Source organism: Chiroxiphia lanceolata, chromosome 7 (genome assembly GCF_009829145.1).
Source record: "Chiroxiphia lanceolata isolate bChiLan1 chromosome 7, bChiLan1.pri, whole genome shotgun sequence".
Lineage (NCBI taxonomy): Eukaryota > Metazoa > Chordata > Aves > Passeriformes > Pipridae > Chiroxiphia > Chiroxiphia lanceolata.
In genome coordinates this window covers 11,270,701-11,285,716 of record NC_045643.1, presented here as the reverse complement: position 1 = coordinate 11,285,716, position 15,016 = coordinate 11,270,701, and the positions used below count along the sequence as shown (strand labels likewise).

Sequence of the window (15,016 nt, the reverse complement as noted above, 5' to 3'; positions counted from 1 at the left end):
AAGTACCTTTAGACTTGAGCTGCTCCTGTACAAACTTCTATATGAAGTCACAGTGTGACCCTCATCCATGACAAGCTCGAGAACTGGGCTCCTGTGAACCTCATGAGGTTCAACAAGGCCAAATGCAGGGTCTAGTATCTGAGTCAGGTCAACCCCCACTGTCAACTCAGGCTGTGGGATGAAGGGATTGAGAGCAGCCATGCCAAGAAGGCCTTGGGGGTGCTGGTGGATGAAAAGCTGGACAAGAGTGATGAAAGTGTGCTCACAGCCCAAAAGGCCAACTCTATCCTGAGCTGCATCAAAAGCAGCAGCATGGGCAGCAGGTCGAGGGAGGTGATTCTGACCCTCTACTTCACTGTGGTGAGACCCCACCTGGAGTACAGCATCCAGCTCTGGGGTCCCCAACACTTATGGACCTGATGGAGTGGGTCCAGAGGAGGCCCACAAAAATGATCAGAGGGCTGGAGCACCTTTCCTGCGAAGACAGGAAGAGAGAATTAGGGCTATTCATCCTGGAGAAGAGCAGGCTCCAGGGAGACCTCATTGCAGTCTTTCAGTACTTTAAAATAGGGCTTATAAGAAAGATGGGAACGAACTTTTTAGCAGGGCCTCTTGTGATAGGGCAAGAGGTAATGGTTTTAAACTAAAATAGGGTAGATTCAGACAAGATATAAGGAAGAAACACTGTTGGTGAAACACTGGAACAGGCAGCCCACAGAGAGGGCAGATGCCCCATCCCTTGGAACATTAAAGGTCAGGTTGGACGGGGCTCTGAGCAGTCTCATCTATTGGAGATGTCCCTGCTTATTGAAGAGGGGTTGGATGAGAGACCTTTAAAGGTATCTTCCAATCTAAACCATTCTGTGATTCTGTGACAGCATCTGCAGCAGTGCATTTGCCTCTGCAGCTGAGTGAATAAGGGACAGTTGTGGATCTGGGGCTTTGCTCAGGAAGTCCTTGGCAGACCTGGGAGCTGATGGTGGGATGCTTGCCCTAACCACAAACCCACACTTCCTCTCTAGCATGGGGAGAAGCTAGTTTGAACTTGGCATGCTGGAAATACCCTCAGTGCACAGCATCCTTCCCTCTGAGGCCAAGAGCTGTAAGCAAACTTGGTGTTCCCATGAATCTAAGGTACACCAGGGCTCATGTATCTCATTCTTTTCTTTGGTATATTCATGTTTTATAAAGCTAGTGAGAAACTGGCCCTCATGAAAATGCTTTGCATTTTGCCTTGAATTTTTGGGAGAGGAAAAGTACCAAGTGTTTCAAAAATCCAGGCTATTGAGTGATTAACCTTGAACTGTATCGAAATGCTCCAAGTAAAGCTTCTCAGGTTCAGTCCCCCTCCCCCGGCCCTCATCAAGAATTCATTGAAGCCATGACAGAACTCTCCATTACAGTTAGTCTTTTATCCATTCCAGCTCTCTTGATTAGGTTATCTTGAATCATTAGGGGGTTTATTTATTTTAATAGACACTTATTGGATTCATGGAAAGAGAGTTTGGCGACTGAGAAACAAGAGCTGAATATTATCTGGCTCATTTTGCACTGCAGAGTCCCAAACTGAGCAGAGGGAAGAGAGGCTGAGGAAGTTTGTCCAGAGGACTCCTGTGATCCCATGTAGAAAGGGAGACTTCTCTAGGGAATGCAGCATTACTTTACTAATCTTTCAAGACTTGCGTCAATCATTGCTGTTTTTTTTCCTTTTGTCACATATGTTGACATTTTCTGCACTGATGATGTGGGTGAGGAAATGGCCTTTTACATTTATTTTTGAGATTTATTCCTGAATCACTCTTACTAAAAACTCTTCATTTGCCTACTCATGCTTTCACTGGAGACCCTAGAAAATGTCAACACAGAAAACTAACTGTATTATTGCTATTATTAATAGTGCTATTAATTTTAATGTAAATGCAGGGAAGCACAAGGTCAGTTTAGCTGCAGTGTTCTCCATGCTCAAAGCAGAACGGCTGCCTGTGACTAACTCACTGTGGACACCCAACTGCCGCCTCCTGCGGTGGCTTTTGGCAGAGATGCTGCTCAAAGCTCAAGCACTGGCCTGCACCCCAGCACAGCTGTGAGCCTCAACCCTTCCCATGTGCCTTCTTGTCCTTAATCAGAAATTTGGTCCTTGGCAGACTGCAGGTCAGCAGATCTGCAGGAGGCAGTTTTTGGGGCCGGTATATTTGCGCATACCTTCATTGAGCGCTGGAAAAACTGACCTTATTGTAGCCTGGTACCTCCGGCTGCCGGAGCAGCCTCCCCTGCTCCAGAGTAAGCCTAGCTAAAGTGAAAGGGTCAAGCTGCTAGAAAGGGCTCGGGGATAAGTGACAGAGAATATGGTTTGGGATTGCTGCACCAGCTAGCTGTCCTCGGGGGGGTTCGAGTGCGCCAAGGCTCACGCTTTGGTGTAGTAAGCATGCTGTTTCTTTAACAGCATAAAAGCACAATGTGAATGACTGGCTTCCTGCAGATTTTTGTTGTTGTTTGCTTAGCTATGTGGAAATGTATTTGATTAGAAGACAGAGAGAGAGGTTAAAAATAGGACATTAATATGATATTATTTGTTTTATCAAATAAAATGCTTAGAAAATGTTTATCTTGTCTCATGAGAACAACAAAAATAGAGGCTAGCACTTCTCTGCAGCTCTCTTTAATGAGCTAAATTGGGCTGCATTCTCGATGCCTCTAGAAGTTTTGGGGTGAAATGAAGGAAGTTCTGAGCAGAATTCCTTGTAACCACAAGCACTGGGTGTGCCTGAATGTAGAGCCAAAAGCATCCTTTAATTGTGCTGTTTTTCCTCCTCTTATTTTTAATGGAAGACATTCCCATTTGAGAACCTTAGAAGCTGACATTAAGGGCTGGATTCTGCCACCCATATTGACACCAGTGTGTATCAAACTCTCCTGGTAACAGCCAAGGGGGCTATTTGTGCGGTGGAGCAAGACCTGTCATGTGCAGGGGAGGCAGGATCAAAAACACGGCATATTATGGGTCTGAGGAAGGGTGTGTTATTTCTTAGATTTTCAGAATACGTTCACAGAAGTTGTATTTACTTGTAATGCAGTGAGTCAGATACTGTGGATGAGTGGGAGAAAAGGTGGTGAGATAGTGTCTCCTTCACTTTTCATTCTTCATGCCAATAAATGTAGATATAGATGAAAATTCACTGTGAATGGCTGTAGCGCCAAGAACTTCTGTATGTTAGCATTTCTTAAATGAAATAATTCTCCTGGAAAGCTCTGTGTAACATACACAGACCCCAAAGAAATAAATAAAAGAAAATAAAAAAATTGTAACCAAAAAACCCCAAGTTGAGATTTTTAACAGTAAAAGGAGATTTTGTGTATTAATAATTCATGAGTTCTCATTGAACATGCACGAAGAAACGGTGCTATTCAATAGAGAATACTGTCATCTGTCACTGTTTTATTTGACATTTACACTTTTTTTTTTTTTTTTTTTGCCTGGTACTGCAAAACTTTCTTGGATGGCGTGCTAAGATTATTTAAATAAATAATTAAAAAAAGCCCATACAGACTTTTCATCTGTGCATGGGGAAGGCGGTTACTTGCAATCATAAGGAACGTGTGAGTAAGCTGCGGGCGCTGTGTTTTCTCACGTATTAGTCAAAGCTATTGCCTAATAAACAGCCCTATAGATGGATAGATAGGGTCTTGAATGAGTGCCCGAATAAAGAAAGGGAAGGGTAGAAAAAGAGCAATGAAAGGCCAGATTTGATGCAGATAAGTGTACGCATGCACGCAGCGGGTACGCGTGTGTATGTGCGGGGGTGAGCGAATAATGGCTGTTGTGAGGAAAGCTGCCACAAATACATCGCCGCCGCTGGTGCAAAAATAAATATTTATAAATGGGTGTTGGGGGAGATCCAGTCCCACACAACGTGAGAGAAGACAGGGCATTTAGCACAATGACAATTCAGTTAGGTGCACCTTGCAATTTCTTGCTAATATTAGGCTCATGGAAATCTTTCTGCTCTGTAGGTTAGTTATTATTTATAAAAATCACAGAACCAGCTGATACATTCATAAGCTAATTATTGTAGCAGCTGGGTACACATGGTGCAATATGTCTGAGGCTGTGAAGTATCACAGATTTCTTGGGGCCTGCTGTGGTGGGGGTGTGCTGTTGAAGGCTAGATCCCTTAATCTGATCAGCCAAGCAAATACTTTGTGGGGAAACTGGATTAATATCTCTCTAAATACCACGGATGTGCTTCACCTTCAGAACCAGGCTCCTTTAAACGTGCCATTAGCTTATCTCCTTTGGGGAATGGAGAAGTTCTCAGGTGTCCTCAGGATGGCGGGGTCTTTGCCTGGTGCCTCCCTTTGCCAGAAATTAATTTGGTTTGCTCATGTCTGCACACATGGTCACACTGCGGTCTAATCTTTTCCCTAATAGCTCCAAGGTCAGGACCTCAAATGTTGCCAGGCAAATTGAGCGCTATCCTTCTTGAAGACTAATGGCAGAGAGTGCCTAGTCCATAATGATGCCTGTAGTGTTGCTCTAAGTGATTGTAATGAGTGCTGATTATAACGGGACAGATAAATCAAAGTGCAGCAGTTGCCATCGGGCTACCCGGTCCAGCCCCGGGAAGGGGAGGTGGCCCTGCTGAGCCGTCCCTGGGCTCTGCCAGAGCCAGGCACTGTGCAGTGCCTTGCAGCCCTCGGGGAGCCCCAGGAGCTGTCCTTCCCCAGGGCCTGCCTGGCATGGGCTCCTGCTCCACCAGGTGCAGGGTTTTGTGTGTATTTTCTGTTACACAATGGGTCTTCATGCTGCAGCATCCCCCAGGAGATGTTAGACATACCTGCTTGAGACATTTGAAAGAATTCAGTTGGAGACTTATTCAGCTCACTGAAAACAGGGAGAAATGGGAGCTTATTTTTTTCCACAGATGGTTTATTTTCCATTTCAACAATTATTTCCTTTGTATGGAGGAACCCCTGAGAAACCACTGTGGAGTTGGGAGTCTGTGTTCCCATCTTTTCTCTAAAAGAGAGAAAGTTTTTGGTGGATTTTTGAGCAGTGGAAGGGGACAGAGAAGAGCTGAGGCTAGGGGTTATGGTCATATCACATTAAAATGCAGACTTCACCTGGCCAAAAGATTGCCCAAATACCAATCAAAACACTTTGAAAATATACAGGTTTTCTTTCCCTAAGTAAATGACTAGATATCTTGTTTTCATCCTTGCCCCCCCCCAGCCCTCCTAGTTTATTGCAAGAAAAGATCAGGTCTGCACAAATGTGGCCTCTCACTTGTAAAAACAAGGCAGTGTTGTGTTACAGATTAGTTTATAAATCCCTGGTGGCTTCACAGTTCAGTGCCTACAGCTGCTGCAGATGGGCCTGGGTTTTTGTCTCTTCGCTGTGCTGCAGCCGGCAGTTGAAGGAGAAAATGGAATGATCAGGTTATTAACATGTAGGCCGTGAGGAAGAGGCTGCACAATGAGAACAGCTGGTGTTGCTGTCTTGGCTGATGCAGCGGAGATAATCAAATCTTGCCTTTTTTGGGGGGGTGAAGGCAGAAGACACAGTGGAGAGTAAGACAAACAAGGGCTTATGATATTATACATGGGGTTTAGAGTGCACGGTAGAAGTTTTCAATGGCTTACAAGTTGTTACACAAAAAAGCAATACCAAAAAGCCCCCCCATGGGTTGGTAATGAACCTGGCTGTTCAGCTTGCTCCGGTCGCTGTTCAGAAAAACACAGTTTTGGCTACTTCCTGTACCAAACATTTTTAACATTGATCAAGCTATCTTGTAGGTACTGTAAGGTGCCTGTCAAAATGGTGTCAATATGCTGAGCTGTAGCTCGAAAATGATGGGTTATAAAGCTACTAGGTAAAATATTTTGACAGGAGTCAGTAAGGCGCGTTGACAGCATCCTCGGCATTATCTTCTCATCTTCTGTCGTTTGCATCACATCTCCTGCACAGGCACAGGAGGGGAGTCACTGTCTCCAGCCCCAAGTGGGCTGGCTGCTGGCAGGCAGGACAGGCTGGCTGTACCCCCACTCTGGGCAGGTGCAGCAGCAGCCACTATCCCTGGGTAAGCTTCTGGAGACACCGGGTCACCGCTGCTCTCACCTGAACAGCTCTTGCCATTGGGCTGTCTCATTGCCTTTGGCATTCAGGGTGGTTTCTTCTTCCTGGAGCACTGGGGCTTTCCCCTCAGGGGTCTGAGCAGTCAGTCCCTGTGGAGAGGTCCTACAGCTCCTTACATACAGCAGAAACCTTTTAAGGGCATTTCAAACTAACCTTAAAACAATTCAGCAGGATTAAAATCTACTATTATGATGATCTGTAGTTGGGTTTAGAATTACCTCCGCCTAGTATCTTCATTTCTGTAGTAACTTCTGCAGGACTCTGTTTGCTGCTTTTGTGCTAAATACCAGAGGATTCCCTTTCTGTGAGACTATGTCTTCTCTAAGATTTGATTATTTAAAGCTTTCAAATTTCAATGGGGTTCAGAGCTGGGGTAGGCAATGCAACAGAGTGACAGCAAATCAGAAGTCTTTACTTGATAGTATCTTCTACTAAACATATTCTGTAGTGGTTGAATTTCTGGTTCTGCAGCTGCAGGTTGCATTGAGGGCTGTTAGCAAGTCTCAGGAGATATATCTCCTTTTCTCTTGCTTAAATGAAGGAATAAAGGGGCTCTGAAACCAAAGTGAAGATGCATATTTGTTTCAACTCTGGTTTCTATAGGAAAAATATTTATATCCAAGCATTTTAAACATGGTGTGAATACAATGGGTGCAAGATGCTGTGCTGCCTGGCTCCTGCTAAGCACTGCTACTTGTTTCAGTTTCTCCAACCTACAGGAAATAGAATATATCAAGGATTTGTCAGGACCAAAGGGCAGCTGAGGACTGGGGGGGGGGATTTTATGTGTGAGATGAGACCAGTAAAACTTGCACCACAGATTGGTAGAATGTAGGTGCCCTTCCACTCACACCTGGTTCCTTGGTGTTCAGTGAACTGACTGCGCTGACCCTACCGTTGCAGGGCTGGCTGTGTGAGCTGCTTCGCTGGAAAGAAAACCCAAGTCCGGAAAACCGCACCCTTTGGGAGAACCTCTGCACCATTCGCCGCTTCCTGAACCTTCCCCAACACGAGAGGGATGTGATCTATGAGGAAGAATCCAGACATCACCACAGCGAGCGTATGCAGCATGTTGTCCAGCTCACTCCTGAGCCTGTGCAGGTCAGAGCAACAACTGCCTCCTCAGGGTGTCTGTGTGGGAGGTAACACAGGGGGTTTGAAGAGTGTAACATGGAGAAGTACTTTTTATGTATTGACTGAATCTTAAAAGTACTTCTAAAATGACCATGGTGAGCATTTTGTGGGAAATGGGCCTTCATTTCACAGCCTCGTTAGGACTGTTGTGCTCCTCTATACAATATTTGTGACTAGTATGAATTTTTGGTTTGTACACCCTTGTCCTATCTTTGTCTCAGGTGTTAATAGAATGAGAAATAAATAGGTACAAATATACGTAGAGAAAATACAATGAAAATACTGCAAGACTTCTCATCTTTGCAGTTCCAGCTTCAGTCAGAAGAGAAAATCAGCCTTATGTGTATTCCTAATAACTGGTAGCACATGCTACAAAACCAAACATCTACAGATGGTCAAGGGAGGCTCAGAAGATTTTTTTTCAATCTAAAAAGCTGAGGTGACACCTCCAACATCAGACCTTCCACTTTGAATTGCCACTGATGCTTGGTCCCATTCATCTGATCCCATTGTGTGACCACTCTGAGTATCATCCGTACTGCTCTTCTCTGATCATCTCAGTTCCTCCTCCCACCTTCACTCTCCTCAATGTTGTTTGATGGTGGATTGCACTGCTTCACTACTCTTGCTGTGAACCTTGGCATTCAGCCTCTATTCTTTGTTGTTGCTCATGTGCTGCTGCTGCTACCACTGCTGCCAGCCATCTAGTCACCTCTTTTTCAAGGCAAGAGGTTTTTCTGTCCTGTTGTCCTGCCCCACCTGAAGCATGTAGGTCTCACTCAGATTAATTATTGCCTAGTTAGTGCTTTGTCTCTTCTGCTAACAACTTCCTCCTTGCTTTCATTTTGGTCTTTGCCTGGAAGAAGAAAATCTGTGTCCTGGGGTTTGGATTCTCAGAGCTATAAAGCAGGGGAAGCATTCTAAGTAATTAACGTTGCAAAATGTTTGTGGGATCTTGGATGTAAGGAGCTACAAAGGGTAAAGAGCCAAACTAAGGTGGGAAGACAACTAGACCTGCATAGATTTGAACTTATTAGCCCAGTTCTGATGCTCACAGCAAGTGGGAATATCCTCTAAGGGAAGTTAAAAGAAAAAGTTTCCCTGGACTCTCGTGCGTGACCTTGTTGATTAGCCTACTTTCTAAAGCCTTCTGCACATCACTTTTCTGCATCGAGCAGGTCAGCTCTAGTGAGTGACATGTTACACTGTGTTGGAATGCTGTGCATTTGTATTTGTCAGCAAGTTACAAAGCCATGGATTAATTTTTTATTACAGTCAAAATATGAAAAATGAAGAAAAATAAATGGAACCAGCTGGCAACTACATACAACAAAACTCTGGAGACCCTGGTAGGCAGTTGATACAGTAGGCTTGTGTTTTGGGGGTGCTGCATTTTAAAGCTATGCTTGCCCATCCAAAAACCCCAGTAGGTTTCTGAGTGACACACTAGCAGTGCCAGGCACAGGAGGCTTGCTGCCCACCTGCTCCCTACTCAAAAGATACCCAGCACCAAGCAATTTTTTTGTGTAGTTTTCGGTCTCTGAGACTTGAATTGTTTCAAGCAGCAAGGTTTGTTTTTTTGGCTTTACTGCAAGGGTCACTATTAGGTAATTAGCCATGAAGAATCAATGACAGCAGCCAGAGATGTAAAGCTGAGGTCCTCGCACTTGCAGTCACTGGAGATTTTGTGACACTTTACATAAGGGTAGGGGTCTTGGGCCCCGCTCCTGGCCAAAGTCCAGGCCGAGTAATTACATTCTGCCTATCTGAAATTCCCCCTGTAGAGTCAAGTGGGAAAGCAACCCTCATTTCCTTCTCAAAGCAGTGGCGAGTGCAGAATGTCTGCCTCAGTGCCTGGCTACACTCTAGCAGCAGGTGGAAACATCCAAGAGCTGCAGTCACCGACCTACTTTGCTTTGCAGGCTTTGCTAGTGAAAAGTGTGCTGTAAGTTGAGCCCTTACCTGCAGCCTTGATGTCAAAACAACAGTCCTTTGAAGAAGAGACAACAGCAGCACTGTGAATAACAGCAGGTGCAGTACTGTAGCACTGAAGCAGGCAGGATGCTCTTACCTCTGCTCTCTCTCTGTCCACCCCATCTTTCTCTTTGCTCTGATGGATTTGACGTGCATACACTAACTTCTGTCTGGTGCTTGAGCCTCCTGCTCCTGCAGCTGTGAGACTGGGAAAGCCTGAGAATGAGCTGCCCCACACTGCTGCCAGAGCTCCCTGCCACTATGACTGAGCCCTCTCTGGGCTCAGACATTCTGGGCATGTCCCTCTGTCAGACTTGGAAGAAGATCCTGGCTATCATCACAAGAGACATGACTAGGCAAAAGATAATGGATAGATTTCAGCCTTTTCCTTGGTATGGCTTCTTGGAAATGGTGAAGAATTCATTGTGATGGGTTTTGTGTAGTTCACTTGCTGATTACAGGGTTAAGGACAGTTCAGTGAGGGAATCACCCCAAGGCCTGGTATGGTTTCTGTCCTCTAAAGGCGGGATGTGCGCAGTGGGGCAGTTGTTGTAGTGCTCTAGAAAATCAGCTGCACACAAGTTGGCTCTTGATGTTTAAGGGATAGTTGTTTTTTCTGTGAGAGGTTCTTGCCCTCTGTTTGGTATTACTAGCCTGCACCTCGCTGTTTAGCTTTAAGTTCAGGGTTTTAAAAAAGAAATATTTTTATTTTTTCTCTCTTCCATTAGATTTTTCCCATCAGCCATATATTAATCCATTTAATCAATTATTTTCCTGTTTCTAAAATGCAAAATGTCTACAGTGGAAGCTTAGTGCACAAGAAATTCCTCCCTGCACACTTGATTTATTTGTTATTGTGCTGAGGAGTCATAAAATGTGAGCCCTGTGGAGCTCTGTGACATGGCTGTGTTCTCTGGCAGCACTGGGTGGGACCATATGGATGTGCCAGAGTGTGGATTTTCCTTCACATGCTGGTTGCAGAGCATTCATGCTACACCTACATGTTGCTGTGCATGCAGGCTGAGCTCACCACACTCTCTCACTTGGTCTTTAAGGAAATTCAGGTGTGCTGAGTGGCTCTCCCTCCGTTTCAATGCGGTGTAACTGCAAAGTGCTGCTGTAGGACCAAGGAGAAGACCTGTGAGGTTGTGCTAGCTGGGCTACCACAAGGACACCACCTCTCATTTATGGAGTGCCTGAGCCACAATTTCCTGGGGGGTGGGAGGGCACGCTGGAAAGCATTACTGTATTTTTGCCCTGTTCTTATCCTCTTCCCTCACCACCAGGTGTGGGATCCTGGCTGGACCTTTGATCTGGCTTGGCCTGGCTTATAAGTGTGTGCAAAGTACTCTCTTTGCAGCAAGCAGTCCTCATGCTTCTGTGTTTAGCTCCCTGCTCTGCAGAGGTGAGGGTACCCTGTCTTACTTTCTATCCCTTGCTAAATCCCACCGATCCTGGGCTGTTTGCTGGCATTGGACCTTTCTGGGGTGTTAATGCTGACAAGTGCCTACAGCTGCTTCTCGTTGCCAACCAGGGATTCTGTGTTTGTTACAGACATGCTGGGACACAGTAAATCTAATTTCTCTCCTTCTCCCACTATTCGTCTGCTGTGTCCAAGGTGACCACTCCAGAGAGTAACCATCTTGCCTGGCACTTTAATGTAGTGCTAATTCATTGTTAATTGCTGGGGCAGAGAAACCTGACTCCGTTGGGAAGAGTATGAATCAGACAGTTGTCTCTGGAGTGTCGGGGTGTATAAGCCAGTTCTTTGGAGTAATGAGCCACCACTGCAGCAAAGTACCTACTTTTCAGAGAACAGGGAAACCTCACCTTTCATTTCCTGCATGAGTTGACAGATAGGTCTGCTGAAGCTGGTAGGTACATACTGTTTTAAGATCAATCAAATGTTGCTTTCTCATACACTGTTACTTTTGTCACTTTTTAAAAATAACATCCCTCCACCCACCCTTTTTTTTTGTCAGAAGCTTTAGTTTAGACAAATCTGGCAATTTATAATAGTTCAGATCATAAATCATGGGGGAACATTAGTAAATAAAAGAAGGCATAGTAGAAAGCTCTAGGAAAGCTCTTTTGTATTGGAGTTCACTGCAAACATTGTGGTCTCTCTTTAACTATGCAGAAAATAACATACCACAGAAGTAAATTAAATACTAATTTTGTCATTTTGTGAGAGATGGAAGGAAACAAGTATTTTAGAAATGACAGTGAAATACAAAAGAGCAGAACATGGAGCCCTCATAAAAATGGGTCAAGGCAAGTGGCAATGGCAGTCCAATGAAACTAATTTCATATTCTCTTTCTAGAAGTAATAAAAGGGGAATGAACACCACAGTAGTGCTTTCTAATGAAATATCTGATTCTAAACAATGTCTTGGAGTTCATGGGTCACACAATGCATAGCATGCAGATGGAACAAACAGTGAGACTTAAATTTTCTTTTCTTAAAAAATAATATTAGTTAATAATATTTAGGCAATCATAGATGATGAGTGAAGCAAAACTGTGTTATTCCATAGGGGAACACGATGTGCTTAATGATCTCTAGGATGATGTGCACAGTGAGGTTTTGCCATGTTTGTGTGAGTTACAGCTGAGGATTTTGCATACTGGAAACTAGGACTGAGTTGTCCCTGAGACTGGGCAAAAATTACTTTCCCAAACTATGCTAGCTCTCTGACGGTGGTGCTTACTGTTTTATTAAGGCAATTTTTTGTGGGGATTTTTGTGCCCTGTGATTCATTCTTAATGGTTACACCCTGATGGTTTTGCTTTTTTTTTGATCATTTGTCTGCACTCAACAAACAGATTGTAGATGCATATCCACTTCTTTTTGACTTTCTGAGCTCCTTAATCCGTGGCTGAGTGTGGTGTCCGCTCAAACAGGAATGGTCAAGACTGGTCAGACAATTTGTACTCAGCAAACCCAGATGGACTTTAAGAGATATTTGTATTGCAGATTTATTCATTCCACTCAAAAAGCTCAGTGCTTTGGTTTGAGAGGGCTGCAGCTGGAGTATTTTTTTTCTTTGATTTAGAACTACAGAGGGAAATGCATGTCAGAACGAGGTCTATGAATTTTGTAAGTGGAGAATATCTGTCTTCCTAGTTGCTATGTTATCTGGAGTTTCATTCTCATCAAAATTAGATAATAACAGTCAAGTTCGGTATCTCCTTTCAGTCTAAACTTGAAAAACCACTGAAAAAAATCTCAAACTATGAAACTGCTGTTTCTGTGCAGTGTGAAAGCTTAAGGCAATATGTATTACAAATGCCACTTACTCTGCATTTATCTCTATTGTGTGTGTGACTGCTTTTGGGTGGGGGTAAGGGATTCTCTTCAAAGCAAGTAGTACAGGCAAAATCCTCAGAAAGCTTCTACTTCTGAGCTGCTTTCTCATGCTGCTCCATTACCTGTGCCCTGTAGTCAGAGAAGCTGCATTTTGAAATACAAGCTGTGTCTGTGTGCTCTGGTTTTCCATCCTTTTGGTGCACACCATTTTTCTGATGCATCACAGTAGCTCAGGAGCCTTGCACAAGTTTGACAAAGGTAATAGGAGCGCATCTCAGACAATGAACCCCTTACATTTGACTCTGAGGTGTCCAATAGATCTTCTGGTGATTGATAGCTACCACAATTGCAGTGGAAAGTCACTGAGCTCTGACTGCTATAGCCAAACCTGTGACTGTGCTATCTCAGCTGTTTCTGTTTAGTGTGGATATCTAATGTGGCTGAAAAGTGCTGCTGATTTTTTTTAACAGTAGGCCTGCTATTCCCCTTGAATGATAGTGGGGAGTGTACTTGCAATTAAAACCAAATTGCTTCTGTTCTGAAATTAGTTTAGGTTTAGTATTGTTCCATTTAACCCTAGAAATGGGAGATCAAGTAAACTGCATAGTTTTGGGGTTTTCTGTGGTGGCAAGTTTAGTCTTGTCAGAGTAGAATACCCTTTCTGTATTTGTTCAGACTCCTGAAACTGTGAGGCCACCTCAGTGCCACCTGCTCCTGGACAGATTTCCTTTGATCCAGGATCAAGTGAGGACAGGGCAGGGATGAGGTGGGACTCTGAAGTGAGGGAGCCCTGTGAGCATGGCTGATGTTTTTCTTCTGCAGCTTCTTACAACAAAGATGTCTCTGAGGCTACATCTTGCGTGAGGCTGCCCCAGAGCAGCTCTGTTTGGGCTGCTGTGGCTCTCATGGTAGGATGCTCCAGGCAGAAACTTCCCTTAAAATCTGAATGTGTAGATTTAGCGCTGTGGAGACTTGGCAATAAGCAGCAGGGTGGTGGTTTGTGTTGCTCTGACAAGTTGTCATTTTAGCAAATGACATCACTGTAGCTCTGGCCCCTGTTGTCTCACCCTTTTGCCTTTCACACACAATTTGACCAGATTTAGCCCACATTTCTTACAGCCCTGGCCCTGTTGTAAATGCTAAGCTGCCAGTGTTGTAAGAAGTCATAGTAGGTTGAGGATGAGCAAACATCTAGAGCAAGATCACTAAATAAAGCTCTTTAAATTCACACAACCTTTGAAGCTTGCCAGCAGTAGGCAAACCTTGAAGACCGAAACACCACTAGATGAGTTCCATTTATGTTTGAGAATCTTTGCAGTTAAAAATATTGCTCTTTTTAATTTCATTTTAATGCTCCCTAAATACTCTGTGTCCCTCACACTTGTTCATAAATTATAATATCAGGCTTTAGAGATGTGTAAATGTTTATAGGCTATTGGTTGTATGCAGCATTTTATTCTCAGGCTCCTTACAGAAATCTTAGGATAAAGTCAGAGCCCTGGATCATTGCAGCTGGCCTTTCTCTGCAGATAGACAATTGTAAAAATTACAGGGGGAGGAAAACCATTGTGTATTGTGCTACTAGAGCACATTGCACTGTTTTTTCCCTGAAGATCTATGAGACCAAGGGTGCTGTTCTTCCTCCCATGTTGCACAGTGTCCCCCAAGGAAATGGTGCAGCTTCTAGGCAGTGCTGGGAGTTAGGCTATGACAAAGCAGGATGTAGATGGTCAGTCTCCTTGCCCAGGGCCAGTCTTTGTTTTTTGAGATTCTTTGGTGTGCAGTTTCCTTTTTTGCTCTTTTTTATTTTTTTCTTTTCTTTTCCTTATTTTTCTATTTTTTCTTTCCCCCCCTCCCTCCAAGAGCTGGAAACACTCAGAGACTGTAACATGTGTGGGGATATGGGGGTTTTTTTCAGGATTAGTATGTTGTTCCATGTTTGTATGGACTTCTACAGGCATTGCAGATTGAAAGGGGAAGTGTTTTTTGTGTATGCAGTATTCTCACGCATCAAGTATCCAGAAGTACAGTAGCACATATTTTTTCTCACAGTCATCTATGCTTACAGTGTTTCAAAGAATATTCCAAAATATCTTGGCACAGACAAAGCGAAGCTGTTTGCAAGATCCCTAGCTGTGGAACAACAAAGGCTACATTCTCAACACACATCACACATGACTTTTATTAAAGTCTTAAACAAAAAAAAATCAGATAATGTATTTAGAAAATTGAACTTCGCCATTTACGATGCTACTCACATTGTGAAAGGAAGTAGGTATCCCCTTGTGCCTCTTTTCCAATGATTTTTTCCCCATTTCTACTCATTTCTTCATGTTTCAAATTAGAAGGTGAAAATCTTCAGTACAAACAAAAACATTTTAAACCAAATAATTTGGGACTAACTCCCATTGTGGTGCCTAACTTAAAAAAGACTTGGTGTTCAGAAACCAAGGAATACAAGCATG

At 43.8% G+C, this 15,016-nt stretch overlaps 1 protein-coding gene across 4 annotated transcripts in view; it reads left to right on the top strand.

Moving 5' to 3' along the window:
- SATB2 (SATB homeobox 2) overlaps nt 1-15,016 on the top strand; it is a 190,441-nt gene that overhangs the window by 158,482 nt on the left and 16,943 nt on the right. For all 4 annotated transcript variants that reach the window (XM_032693580.1, XM_032693583.1, XM_032693581.1 and 1 more), the window contains one exon: nt 7,037-7,234. In XM_032693580.1, the coding sequence (XP_032549471.1) occupies nt 7,037-7,234 (198 nt within the window). The remainder of the gene's footprint in view (nt 1-7,036; nt 7,235-15,016) is intronic.